Genomic DNA, 14,644 nt, shown 5'->3' on the forward strand with positions numbered 1-14,644 from the left:
AACACACAAAAATACACTTTCAAAATGCAGCACTAAGTTTTGCATCCATCCTCCGAAAGTCTTTACTTCTAAAAACATTCTTTTTCTCCAGGGTTTTCCAGTTATAAATTATGTGTATTTCAACTGAAAGCTTCAAATACCCAAGAGTTGGTGGATACTTTATTGGCAAACTTTTTAATAGTCTGTAAATGCATAAATTTAATAGTCTGTAAATCCCTGACCAACTTCATAGCATTAAATGGATTTTTCTGAAGCATGAGAGTGAATTTGCTCAAATACTGCCACGCTCCACCAGTGATTTCCAAGTCTGTAGACTTGGAAACATGAACATGTACATTTTCTTCTGAATTCATCCATCTAGGGCTACAGTAGGGAAGGGCAAATATATTAATTTCAGTTTCTCTCAGTTTCTAACTTTTGCCATTTTTTTAAAAAAAAAGACCTCATGAAAATTCATCAGCATTTTAACGTGAATTTCCCCTAATATACACATATTTATAGGCACTTTGCTTCTTGGGATGCCAGTTGTGCTTTGTGTGGCTTCTGACAAACCTTGGCTTCCAATTGTGGCTTGTTTAGAAAGAAAGAAACCATCTGTGCTGGTTCATGCATAATGCTAAACCTTTAGTGGTTTGTTTCCCACAAGCTATAACCAAGGTTTGTCTTATGGTTGACAGCTCATGGTTTATCTGAGAGAGCTAAACCATGAGCCCAGGTTCAGACAACATGCAAGCCAGTGCATAGGTTAGCTCAGATCAGCAGCAAAATAACCAGGGAGGAGCAAAGTGGCTGTGATCACTCTGACAGTCTGCACGTTTGCTCTTTCACGGTAGGCCATGGTTTTGTGCAAACTGGGTCAGTGTAATACAGCAAACCTGGAACATAGTCCACTGGTGCAAATCCAGTGAATCTATAACAGAGATCTCTGAACACTTGTTTATTTTAATTGTATTGTATTCATGTGCTGCATAACTTGACCTTCATCACTTCCCATTTAAGATGGGAACTTTGAAACCTCATAAGAGGAATATACAATGGATTTTCATTAGACCATGAAAATGGAGATCATATCCTTGATTTCTTTGACAAAATCTAAGCCACTAAAAGAAGAAATTTAAGGTATATTTACTATGGCAGAAAAAGGAAAGTTACTGCTGTGGGCATCTGCAGAGAATATGTCTACCTTTTCTAGCAAATTTTCTAGCAAATGGGTAGATCTGGCCTCTGAGAACCTTATACTGAATTTCTACCCCTTGGCTGTTTCTCAATAGATAGACCTGCTGCCATACATGGGTAGACTTGCATTCAGATGATGTCTTTCCACTCACTGCTGAAACCCTCAATTCTTTCCCTTCATCTCCTCCAGCCCTTGATTGCAGTAGCAGTGCAATTAATTAATTTCATAGCACCCTTCCCACTGTGTTTCCCATTTTAAAAACAATCCAGATCCAAAATGCCTGGTTAATAACACTGGACTACATTTCAGAATTGCCATATACTGCCTCTCCCTTGCTTTAGCAAAATTGGCATAACACTGGGCTGCTTTTCAGGGCTGACATAACCCACAATCCTTCCTCCTGCATTATAAATCTCCGAGCGGTGAGAGACTTTTAGGATGCCAGCGCTTACCTCTGTTTTGGTTTCCTTGGAATGAAGGTCACTGGAGACTACGGTGTCTTTGTGATATATGGTTTTATATACACATATATACAAGCTGAACATAAAATGAAGGGTCTCACAACATTAACACTCCAACAGATCTTGCTCTCCCGTTAGGTTTAGGGGGGAGTCCCCCACATTATAGCTTGAAACCAGACAACGTCAAACCTCTTCGTCTTCACAGCCCCAGAATAGACTAGACAGAGATTAGCTCCTGTCCTACCTCTAGGATGATGTGGTCCCTGGCCAGATGGAGGGGAGCCTGCCCCTTTCTCATGGAAGCATTACTAGCTAGTTGTTTCTATGACAACACATTTGTACTTGACCACCTTTTTAAACATGTAAAAAGGATGCTTAATAGACTTGGATATTATCTTGAATATAATAAAGAAACTGTTCTGAGGGCAGTGTGTTTGTTAATCTAGAAAAAAATGGCCATTTAGTTTTTCAAAACAAAATTTTATATTTGGAAGAGAAACAACATTTTTTTCGCATGGCAGATAAAAGTTTTGAGTTGTACAAAATTGCAGTGTTTGCATGTAACGCTGGCCATAAATCATAGTTAGGCAAATTAGTTAGGCTGTGTGCTTATGCATGCAGCTCAAGCAGTCCCCACTTCACTCCTTGGATGCCAGTTGTGCTTTGTGTGGCTTCTGACAAACCTTTGCTTCCAGTTGTGGCTTGTTTGGAGAGAAACAGAATATCTGTGCTGCTTCAGGCATAATGCAAAGCCTGCCTCTTTGTAGTGTGTTTCCCCACTCTAGGAAAGGAGGAGCAGAGTGGGGACTGCTTGAGCTGCATGTACCAGTTATTAAACTATGGTTTATGGCCATTGTTACATGCAAATACAGCCATAGTGTGTTATCAAAACCTCTTTCAAACTTTTACTGAAAATTTCAAACAGGATTGTTTAGAAACTGAATGATTTTAAGTTTCTGTTCATTTCTACAAAAAACTAATTTTATAGTATGTATAATAATTTTATGCTAACATTTAGATCATACAGCAGAACTGCCTACAAGTAGTTTTTTTCCTTCTTTGGCTAACGCATTTTAATTTTAGAGATTGCATTTTGGCTTATTGTCACGTTCTGTTTATGCATTCATATGACCTGAACTGCTTGCAAGTGTTCGTGCCAGTTACATGCTTTCCAGTCTTGATGCGCATCCCCAGGGCCCACTTGACTGCATTGGAAATTATTGAGGCCCACCAGATACAAAAGGGTAATGGATGGAAGCAGAGGTTGGCATAATCAGGTGGCAATTACTGACATTTTCTTTAGTCATATAATCCCTCTTTGGAAAGTGTTGTGGTATTATTTTGCAGCATGGAGTTCTACAGTTCACATTCCCTCAATCTTTATTTTATATTCCCCCCCCCCATGTTTCTTAAAAGTCTCACGGTATTGTTTGAAAGTAAATGAGGTTACCACCTTGTTAAGCAGGTCTGGGTCTGGTCAGTATGAAAGAAAAGGAGGTAAAAACCAGAATGCTGAAAAAGTATTTATTGTATGTACAAAAGTACTAAAATATATATATATGAAAATTTTTTGAAAAATAATAACAAAAAGCTTAAAAATGTATTTCAAGATGCTCTGTAGAAGCTCAAAGCCCAACGCGATTCAGCTTGTGCAACCAAGCCTTCATCAGGGGCTAGAACAAACAAGAATTTTTTTATATATATATACAAACACACAGTTAAAAATACATACATCTTGTTTAAATCATCTCAAATTATATGAAAAATACTTACACACATTGATTCTTCATCAAAATATTGTAGCCAACTCTTACTATTAGTTTTTTCAAACTTCTGTTATGTGGAGACTATCCTAAGCTAAATAAAGCTCTGTAGCATATAACGAGTTTAACCTTTTTTTGGGCACACCTGACTGTAATTGAAGATACCTCTGCTTTCTAAATTAAAGGCAACAGGTTAAATTCCTCATTCAACCCATTTGGAATCATGGTATCTAGTTCTAAAATCCAATGTAATTCCCTTCGTAATAGGATGTCTGTATTCCTTCCATATACCTTTTCCAAAACCCAAAACTTACACTCTGTTATAGAATGAGGACATTGATTGTAATGATCTACAAGAGGGGCCCCTCTTCTGTTGTTCCTTAAGTTACTCCAATGTTCCCCTATCCTTATTTTTATCATTCTTGTAGTTTGTCCTATATACAGTTTTTTACAGCCACATTGTATAACATAGATAACTCTATCTGTATTACATGTAGAAAAGTGTCTTAGATGATACTTCCTCTGATTAGTAGGATTCACAAATTCTGTCATCTTGCTAGTATTTTTGCAAAAAATGCAATGCCCACAAGGATGATGACCCAGGGGAGAAGTTGCTCCTGGGAGTAAATTTTGCCTCAATTGTGCCTCACCTCTAAAATCCCTTTTCACTAAAATGTCCTTAAGATTCCTAGTTCTTTTATATGAGATTTTTGGAGGTTCCTGACACCCTTCAACATGCTCTACTATATGCCAATGCTTTCTTATACTGTCCTGTGTCTTGTTGGTAATATGATCAAATGTTAGTATACAATTTAAACGAGTAGATATTTTTTCTGATGGTTTTTTTAAAAGTTCTTCCCGTTTTCTGTTAGCTACTTTTTAAAAGTTATTCTCAATAATGGGAAATGGATATCCTCTATTCCATAGCTGTTTATTTAAGGATAAGGATTGTGACACAAAATCTTCTTCTGTAGTACAATTACGTTTTATTCTAAGGAACTGTCCATGAGGTAAATTTTCTCTTAGTACTTTGGGATGTGAACTGTCATATTTTAAATACGTATTTTTATCTGTTGGTTTTTTATAAATCCTAGTGTAGACAATTATCTACTTTCTTAATATCCAAATCCAAAAAATTAATCTGATTCAAATTGTATTGATAATCAAACTGAATATTGATATTTATACTGTTAATCCATTCCACAAATATACTAAGGGATTCTGAGGTACCTCTCCAAATTAAAAAAACATCATCAATGTATCTCCACCATCCTATTAATTGCTCAAAATACTGATTGGATTCCCTATTAATATCTTTTTCAAAATCTTCCATATAGAGATTTGCTATCTCTGGCGCCATGGGACAACCCATGGCTACTCCTTTGATTTGCCAATAAAATTGTTTATCAAATTTAAAATAATTTTTACGCATGGCTATTTCTGCTAAATCATAAGGAAAATGCGTGGGGGGATGATTGTCTGCTCTTAAATCCAAGGTTGTCCGAATGATTTCTAAAGCTTCATTTTGTGGAATGTTAGTATACAGTGACCTAACATCCATAGTGACCAGAAAGTCCAAATCATCTATATGGATGTGTTGCGTCTTATTAATAAAGTCAGAGGAATCTCTAATATAAGAAGGAATGTGGTATAAAGGGTTTTAGAAAAAAATCAACAAACTGAGATAAAGGTTCTAAGATTGACCCACATCCAGACACATGGGACGCCCTGGAGGGGGTCTCATGTCTTTGTGTATTTTTGGTAAAACATAAAATACTGGAATTCTAGGATTTTCTTTAGATAAAAATTTCTCTTCTTCTTTCGTAATGTATCCCAAACTGACACCTTCTTCCAATACGTTCCTTATTTCTTGAATGATTTTATCTGTAGGATCATATGGACAAGCTTTATAAGCAGTTATATCTGATAATTGTCGATGTACCTCGTTTTGATATTGTTGTATGTCTTGCACCACTATTGCCCCTCCTTTATCAGCCGGTTTTATAATAATGGAATTATCATGTGACAGTTCTTGTAAAGTCCGTTGTTCTGTATTGTTTAGATTTTTCCAGACTGATTGAGTGGATTTTTCTAGTTTATCAAAATCTTTGTGTATAAATGCCTCAAATGTTACTATAGAATGTTCAGTAGGAGCCGGAGGCATAAATCTCGAAGGTGTCTTAAATCTCCTTTTCGAATCAATGAATTGAGAAGGAGTCTTTCCAAAAAAAGATCATAATCTAAGATTTCTGAAAAAACGAAATAAATCCAACCTTGTCTGTACTGGATCATGTCGTGGGGTCGGGACAAAAGATAATCCTTTATCCAAAATGCGTGTTTCTATTTCCGAGAGGTGTCTACTAGAGAGGTTGACGACTAACGTCTCTGTCTGAGTCTGTAAGGTGGAGACGAATGTTCTCTGCGTCGTTTCTGATTCCCTCTGTAGTTGTTGGTTCTTTTTTGTTTTTTTTTTCTCGTTTAAACAGGCTGGAGAAAAAAACATAGAACTATCTGTCTCACTGCTGTCAGCAGTGGTAGATTCCCAATCAGTATGTGAACCTATGGAGACGTTGTGTTCGGAAAAAGTAACCTTTTTAGTATTGTTAAAGAGCCACGGATAAACTTTATTTGCATTGTAATCATTCTCATCTCTTAAAAACTTTTTATATTTAAACACTTTTAAATCCTTGTGGAAATCCTTTAGCTCTTTATCCAAAGAGAATAGTTTTTTATCCATATCTACGATGTTTTCTTTTTTATACTGTTCCATTTTTTCATCTAGAGACAGCTTCAATTGTGTATTCGTTTCTATGGAGGTGTCTATAATTAATACCATGAGGTCCTGGGAACATTTGTTAAGAATAGCGCACCATTTTTTCATAAATTCGCTGTTATCTTGAAACATCCCTGGTACTTTTAGAATCCTCAGGCCTCTGGGAATACGTTGTACCCGACAGTACTCCAAAAGTATAGAGGCATGCAGTTCACTTTTTATCATCTGTTTATGTAGTGGGTCTGGTCAGTGCCTGAATGGTTGACTACCTGGGAACCTCATATATGGTGCCTTAGGTTCCATAACAGACAAAAGACAGGATATAACATAAATAAATAAATAATTTTTTTATCACATCTTGTGATTTTTTTTCTCCTTCCATGCATAACTTGTGCACACACCAGTTTGCTCCTTTTACATGTACTACTTCCTGATATAACTACATTCTTCTCTTATTCCCTTGCTTCCTGTCCACTATTTATTATTATTTTTAAAAATATTAACCGTTTTATCTCTTTCTAATTTATTTCGGTGCACCCTCAAGCCCTTCCCACTCAGAGGAGAGAGACCTCTCCCCCCCAAACTTCTCTGTCTCCCTGCCACTTTTATTCAGCATGTGGAGAGTTGCTGGTGTTCAAGGCCCCAGGGATGTCTGGGCCCTTGGGAACCAGACTGCCCTGGGCCCATGTCATCATGCTCCCCATCACCCCCTCCCAATGCAGGTGGTGCGGGCTTAAATTGGCCTACCTGCCTCACATTTCTGCATCAGCACGCTGCATACGCACACCTACCATCACCCAGGATGGCGACAGTGGAGTCAACCCCTTAGGGATGCCCCCACTGCCATCTTGGGTGATGGCAGGCATGTGCACACTGATGCGGTAACGCAGGAGGTAGGTGGGGCAGATGGGCATATTTAAGCTTGCACTGTCTGCATATGGTGGGTGTTTCCTGGGAGAGTGGAGCTCCCAATCCACTGCAGTGTCAGGTTGCTAGGTACCGCAACCTGATACTGGCACGAATCGCAGAGCAGGAGTTCCATCCTCCCAGCCTAAGGAGGGCCCCTTCAGGGCCCCTTGGCCTGTGCCTGACCTGGCCACCTGTTAGCACCAGGCCTGCTGGTGTTGTTGGCATTGGTTCATCCAAAAAGGTTACAGGATGGCTAGGGGGCAAGTGTGGAGTCTCTCTCTCTCTCTCTCTCTCTCTCTGTGTGTGTGTGTGTGTGTGTGTGTGTGTGTGTGAGTGTGAGTGAGTGAGTCAGTGAGTGAAGCCTACTTGAAAGGGGATTGAGACCCACTGGTGGTCTCCAGCTACTGTTTGAGAAAACACTGCCTTACTACATCTGTTTCACATACTGTTTCACTTTCCTCTGAAATTCAATTCTTGACAGCTTTGTGCTTTAACATAGCTTTTTATTTTCAAGGAGCAGCACATGGATGAACGAGAGATGCGGAGATTTCAGCTAAAAATAGCAGAACTCAGTGCTGTAATTCGAAAGCTAGGAGACAGAAACACACTCTTAGCAGACGAAAGGAATGAACTAGTAAGTAATTTACAAAACAATCTTAAAAGACAACAAAGTAAGACAAATACTTTTACTTTAATCCTTATCAGCTGCACCTCATTAAGTAATTTACTAGATCTTAAATGAAAGCCTGCTTGGGGAACCTTCCTGTGAGAGAGATAAACAGGACCCCAATAATTTGGGAATCTCCAAATGCTTATGCAAAGGACACTCTTTGACTAGGGAGGTTCAAATCCCTTAAGATTATTGGCCAAGCATGGCATGAGTAGGATCAAGCACAGATCATACTAATAATACTTTTTTAAAAGCAGCAGAGCTCCTTGTAATAATAAAAAAGTAACAATTGCTTCTTTCTCATGGGAAACTGTTTCAAGTTCCAGCTGATTTCATGGGCAGCAGCTATCCTTAATTGGAACTTTGGCAAATCTGCCGTTTTAAATCTTTTGAGGGTAAAATGTTAAAACGTGCCAACAGAACAACTCTTCTATACTTAGGAAACATTAAAATGTGTAGGTATGGCATAGATTGATTAGAGGGAGACCAGGTCAGGCCAAGTGATCGTGATGAACAATGTCCATTTGCTAAGGAATGTAGCTCTTGGTTATCCATATCTTTTATTCTCTGTTTAACAATGGATTTAGCTTGCATTGGGTGCAAGGACAAGAGATAAGAAGGAGACAAACCAACAGTACTCATTTTACCAATTAGCTCTCGAGAAGGCAATGGTAAACGACTTCTGAATACCACTTACTATGAGAACCCTATTCATAGTGTTGCCATAAGTCAGAATCAACTTGAAGGCAGTCCATTTCCCATTTTCCAAATAGACTTGAATCAGTTTCCCATGTGTTTTTTTACTATAGATTTTATCAAGGGGTCAGAGAACGCATGATCTATCCCTTTATGAGGCAATTTCCCAGTCGATCATTAGAGACTCTTCTGAGTATTTTCCTTGCGGGATCCAATACATTCATTACTGAACAGGTAGCAATACTTCTGAATGTAGTGATATCTCTTATTCATTCAATGATTGTTAGCTCTTAAATCCTCACCTTTGTTCTTCTGATTTTATGATTATGTATTTATCCAGTTGTGAACTTTTTAGTGGTTGGTTGACCACAATAAAATGTTGTTGTTGTTGTTCTTTCTCCACTTAGTCCCTCCCTCGCTGCTGCCACCACTGTGGCAGGGAGCATAGAAAGGGTTGCAAAGTCTGTGCTGTGCTGGTTGCTTCAGTCTCAGACACTGCAGGTTGAAAGGATCAGTGCGGGACAGTTTCAAAGAGTGCTTCCCCCTCCTTGAGCAAGGTGTGCTCCTACCACCCATCACCATGGGAACCAATAGGCTGGCTGTTTGGGTCTGGCAAGAATGAGGCCTGCAAATGGACCTGAGTGAAAACTAGCCACATCTTGCTTGTGCGTTGCTTGAAAAGGACTGCCCTGGCCTCTGCAGCCAGTCTGGTGAAGATTTTCCCACCCATTCACCTTTGTGGATGAATTTTCCCACTCATCGAGGTTGTCTAGATTCCACTCCCTACCCACCCCCGCTGTGGACTTGGTCAGTTGTTGTTTGCCAGGGCTAGGAAGGAATTTTGCCCAAATGGTTGATTGACCATATCAGCAACTTTTTGCCTTCGTCATAGCAGGGGGTTCTTTGTTTGGCTTCATTTTCCTTCTTGTATCACAACATTCCTTGGTGGGTATTTGGCATCAGGGAGGATCTTGATCCAAGAAGCAAGGCAGGAATGGCCCCATGCTTCCCCTATGGGCTCCCATTAAGCAATGTGAGGTGCCACCCATTGGCCTAGCTCAGGAGGGCACTCAATGTGTGGAGGCACCCCCAGTTGGCAAGAGGCCTCCAACACTGGTCCACGCTGCGGAGGCCCTAAACACCCCGTTTTCCTTCTCCAAAGGGGGACCTAATTTCCCAGGTCCTCCCAACACGTGGGGCTGGGTGGGGTACACATCTTACAGTAGGTGGGCTGTGCAATGGGTGAATCTGCCCTATGCCAAGCCAAACCCTTGTAATCAATAAAAGTGTTGTGGCCTTGTTTTATCCCATATTTGTCATGAGTCCTGTAGAGCATTCCTGGAGTGATCAAGGAGAAGATGATACAGAATCGGACCCAGGAGAAGGTCCCAGTGGCTTGCAACGAGAAGGTGCTTAAGCAGAAGGCTTCAGCACTTTTGACAGTGACAGCTCCTCCACCTCTAGTTACAACAGAGGGAACTTTGGCTGAGCAGGAGCCAGCCCCTCCTTGTCCCCCCTTCTTAGTCCAAGCCACTGCTGCTACACACACCTCTAGAGGAAGAGGATCTCGATGAGGTGTCACTGCAGCCATCACCCCAGACACGCAGACAGCTGTGCTGGCCCCCACTTTTCCAACTAGGAGAAGCACTTGCTTGCTCATGCATTCCCATTCTATGACACCTTCCTCATGCAAGTAGAAAGAGCCTGCCCTGAACCTACTTAAGGGTATTAGGGGTATGCGTCTAATTGCTGTGACAGCATTTGAGCTTTGAGTAGTCATGCCTAGTTAGGCTTTGTAGAGATGCAGAATCCTGTGTAACCTGTAAGCTGATTCATGAGGTGCTCTAGACTGAAATTTCATATTAAACATAACAGAGAAAAATATGCCAGCAGTTTCCAATGGCCTTGGCCAGGACAATATCAGTCTCTGATCTCGTTATTCTGCCGCTTTCACTCTGGGTCACACCTCACACCTAGGTCCACAAGGGAGTAATAAGAAGCTCCTGATTTTTTTCCTTTGAAGCCTCACCCTTACCTATCCCACACATCTCAGGTGTGGGTCAAGCGGATGTGAGTTCCCCAAAAAGGCCTCAAGAGCCAAACAGAGAAGCTTGGCATGCCAAGTTAGAACTGCAGGCTGGAGGTTCTCATCCCTGTCCTCCCCTCAAACAAATAACAAATGCTTAATAAATCAACGTCATACAACCTCCCCAAAAACATTGCTTAAATAAATAAATAAACAGGTCCTGTAGGAAATGAAAGATCTCTGGAAACTTACATACCTAATAGGCCTAGGCTAGGCTTCACATAATTTAGCTAGCTCATCTTTGCCCAACCTTGAACGTACACCCCCATTTTAAAACAGAAAAATAACAGGGAAACTGGATGAGGAAGCGAGTATCCCAGCTTTGGATATGAACCAATTAGCGATGACCATTGTAAACACTGCTTGTAAGAATTTGGGAAAGTATCTGTTGAAGCATTGAATAGCCACAGCCGGGTTGACAGGAAGATACCTATTCACAGGAAGGAGGCAAAGCATCTCAGACATTCTCAAATCTATTTAGCATTGTGTAGGCTAACAGTACAACAAAAAGAAAAGGGAGGAGTTCTCTGGGCCTGTCACTTTGGCACACAACTGTTGTGCAAGAGCACATGCACATACCTATTAAAGAAAAAAGGGGAAATGGTTTGTCAGAGCTTCTGAAATAGTTGGCTAGACATTTAAAGATGCAGCGTATTTCCAGTTTCAAACCACTTCCTTCCATTCCTACACAGCTCTCAATTCCTTTGACAGGTGGACATACTCAGGAATGTGGGGAAGAGTGGACAGTCCATTCCTTTAACATATGTGTAAGTGGACAATTGCTAAGAAAGTCCAACATGGTCACATATGACTTCAAAAGGGAAACTTCCCAAAAATTAGGGGATAGGTAAAAAGGAAGTTGAAAAGGAAAGTTGATAGGGTCAAATCTCTTCAAAATGCTTAGGGGCTGTTCCAAACAACAATAGTAGGTCAGCTAGTATACATACCATAGATCAGGAATGATATCATCAGGGCCAAGAGGATGCCAGCATGGGTAACAAACAGGCAAAGAAGCTATTAGAGGCAAGACGGCTTCTTTCAGAAAATAGAAATCTCCAAATGAGAACAAAATGGAACACAAACTTTGGCAAAAGACATTCAAGCAGATAATAGATGATGCAAAAAGAAGAGAATTTACATCCCTAAAAACATAAAGAACAACAAAAATAATTATTTAAACACATTAGTATCAGGAGACCGGATACGCATACAGTTGGACCTTTGGAGGACAAGCAAGTTGAAGGTATATTGAGGGAGAAAAGGAGATTGCAGAGAAGCTAAATGAATTCTTTGCATTTGTCTTCATAATAGAAGACAAAGAAACCATCTTTCTCAAGAAGGAAGTGAGAAACTGAGGCAAACGGTGACAAGAGAGGAAGTTTAGGCCTTATTGGCAAATAAAAAGTTGACAAATCATCAGGACTCTGGGTGCTGCTGCAGCTGTTGCCACTTGCCTACTCTGCCTCCATTTTTTGTCTTCTGCTCCAGGTATATGAAGGGGAAGAGCTGCCCGAGGCAGTGCCTCGGCGTGCACCTGAGCATCGCACTAAGTGCAACGCGAAGTGTGCACTTAGCGTCACTCTTGGGGTTGTCTTGGAGAAAGAACACAATGGAAGAAATGTTTATAGTGCTATTGGTAACAGGAGATGGGGTTAGGTGGGGAGAAGCAGAATGGGACATTGGAGAATAGTTTTAGATAGTTTTATAACTTACGTTCGGTTTATTTATTTTGTTATGTCATGTACATTGTTGAGAGTTATTGTTTAGTTATGTTTATTTAAAATGTGATGTATTTTTCCTTTTAATTGTACTGAATATGAATTGTATATTATATATTGTATTTGTTTTTATTTTGTAAACCACCCAGAGAGCTTCGGCTATAGGGCAGTATAGAAATTTAATAAATAATAATAAATAATAATCTGAATGGCATACACCCAAGGTGCTTAGAACTCAATGGAATTCAAAACTGCCAATATCATAATGTCATTCTTAGGAATGGAATGTTCTTGTTTGTGCCAGTTCAGATTTCAATTCATCAAATTAGTAGGCTGTTTCGTCTTCATTTGTTTTCTGCCATCTTTTGCTTTTACTTGTTTGGTTTTTTTCCTACCGGAATATAACAGTATTGTTATCTGTCAGTAGTGGAAATTGCAACTGTCCAATTGAAGGTGGTGGAGAAGAATGTGTGTACGCACACAAGAGAAGACAGCTTTCACTTTTGGGGTTGCTGCTGAGAGCAAAGTGGGAGGGAAGCCTGGGCAGGACTGGGCTGCCAAAATTGTGTTTGTGTGAGAAGAGGGGACCGAAGGGAAGAGGGGTTGCAAAATCAGGGAACTAGATGGAGGGGAGATAAGCTTTTCTTCCTCCAGCCAATCTCTTTAACATGTATGTGATGTATCAGTTCAGAAATTGGCTCAGAAATACACAATTCGTGTGTGGTGTGGGTGTGATTATGTGTGTGGTTTTACGACTCGTGAAGCTGATGTCTTTACTATAATGAAATTGACCAGGATCCAATGCAATCTGAAAGGAGGATGGGTGGATTGAGCAAAACCTGCTCTCTTGCTCTAGCTTTTACAGAGCTTTGCACAGCAATGGATGTTAATGTGGCTGCCATCAACACCACGTTGACAGAAGTTAAAGGAATACCCATTTCAGCATTTTAGACTGAAGTCATCAACAATAACAGTATTGTTATATTTGATGTGGTTTTTTAAAATAAATTCTGGTGTTGGGAAAAGCTGCAAAAGCTCGCAGCATTCAAGAAAGTGCTTCTTCACACAGCCATAATCTCCAGGAAGATCACCCCTCCCATCCTGACTGGACTTGAAAAAGTGGAACAGGGAGAGTTCTTCAGACACCCTGAAAAAGTCAATTCAGGCATGGATATCTGCCCTATAACGTCTACAGTGAAGGCTCAAAGAATTGAGCTTTTCTTCAGTCTTCTGAATTCTCTTTTTAACATACCTTTAACTCCCTTGTCATCTAATCGTACAGTCACTTTGCCAGCTGTAAGTAGAACAAAAAGGAAATGTGATCTTACCTGACAGCAATAATTTTAGACCACAGTGATCCGATGAAGAATTCCTTTATTATTCTATTTTAAAAACAAAAACTGCATTTTTTTTTGTAGTTGAAACGGTCTCGGGAAACAGAAGTGCAGCTTAAGCCACTTGTAGAAAAAAACAAAAGACTGAACAAGAAGAATGAGAGCCTATTGCAGAGTATGCAAAGAATGGAAGAAAAACTTAAGAATCTTTCCAGGGAATATGTAGAAATGGTAAGTGGTCATTTTCTTCATATCGCAGATTCTTAGTGACTTAATGGCAACAATTCTTAGGGTGCTTTCAGACAGAGGGTTTTTACAGCTGCCCAATGTATCCTTGCATAGCTTTCATGCTTCAGCAGCTACATTACACTGGTTTCTGTTACTTCAGTGTTCATTAACGTTTTATGTGGTAAACTTTAGCAATTCCGTACTAAAACTCCTGAATACTTTCAGTGGCTTAGGGCTGATTCAGTTACTCATAGGAACCTGGCTCAGGTCTTCTGAAACCTACACTTCTTTTCAATGTGTGAATTGGTATGGGCAGGACAATAGTATGGTCCAGTCCAAGATGGCTATACCAGAACTTAGACTGGTTTAACTAATTGGTATCTTATGCTTTCCCATCCGCAATCTGAAAAGCACAATAGCGTTAGTAAAGAGAGCTAATGGTGATCACTCCCACAGAATCTATAATATATTGCTATAATATAATATAAAATAATATCATATAATCTATAATAAGCTATACTATTGCCATCAACCAATCACACCATTGTTACTAATGATGCCCCACATTGTCCAGGTAGGAAGATGGTTATTGACAATGTATTTATGCTGTGTGTAATGGGGGGAGGGGGCAATTAGAAATGTTTGGTCTTTGTTTCTCTGTGGGATGGGGTGAATATGAGCCTTTAAGATTCCAAGATACAGTAGCCATCCCGGTGTTTCATTTGCCAGTTGTGATAAGGGATGATAAGGAAGTGTACTAGGCCCTTTTCATTTTCATAACCAACATTATTTATTTATAAATTTATTTATTTAACAAATTTATATCCCG

At 39.8% G+C, this 14,644-nt stretch overlaps 1 protein-coding gene across 4 annotated transcripts in view; it reads left to right on the forward strand.

The window, feature by feature from the left end:
- JAKMIP1 (janus kinase and microtubule interacting protein 1) overlaps positions 1 to 14,644 on the forward strand; it is a 206,847-nt gene that overhangs the window by 57,036 nt on the left and 135,167 nt on the right. For all 4 annotated transcript variants that reach the window (XM_061582551.1, XM_061582548.1, XM_061582550.1 and 1 more), the window contains 2 exons: positions 7,598 to 7,717; positions 13,672 to 13,818. In XM_061582551.1, the coding sequence (XP_061438535.1) occupies positions 7,598 to 7,717; positions 13,672 to 13,818 (267 nt within the window). The remainder of the gene's footprint in view (positions 1 to 7,597; positions 7,718 to 13,671; positions 13,819 to 14,644) is intronic.

Source organism: Rhineura floridana, chromosome 8 (assembly GCF_030035675.1).
Source record: "Rhineura floridana isolate rRhiFlo1 chromosome 8, rRhiFlo1.hap2, whole genome shotgun sequence".
Taxonomy (NCBI): Eukaryota; Metazoa; Chordata; class Lepidosauria; order Squamata; family Rhineuridae; genus Rhineura; species Rhineura floridana.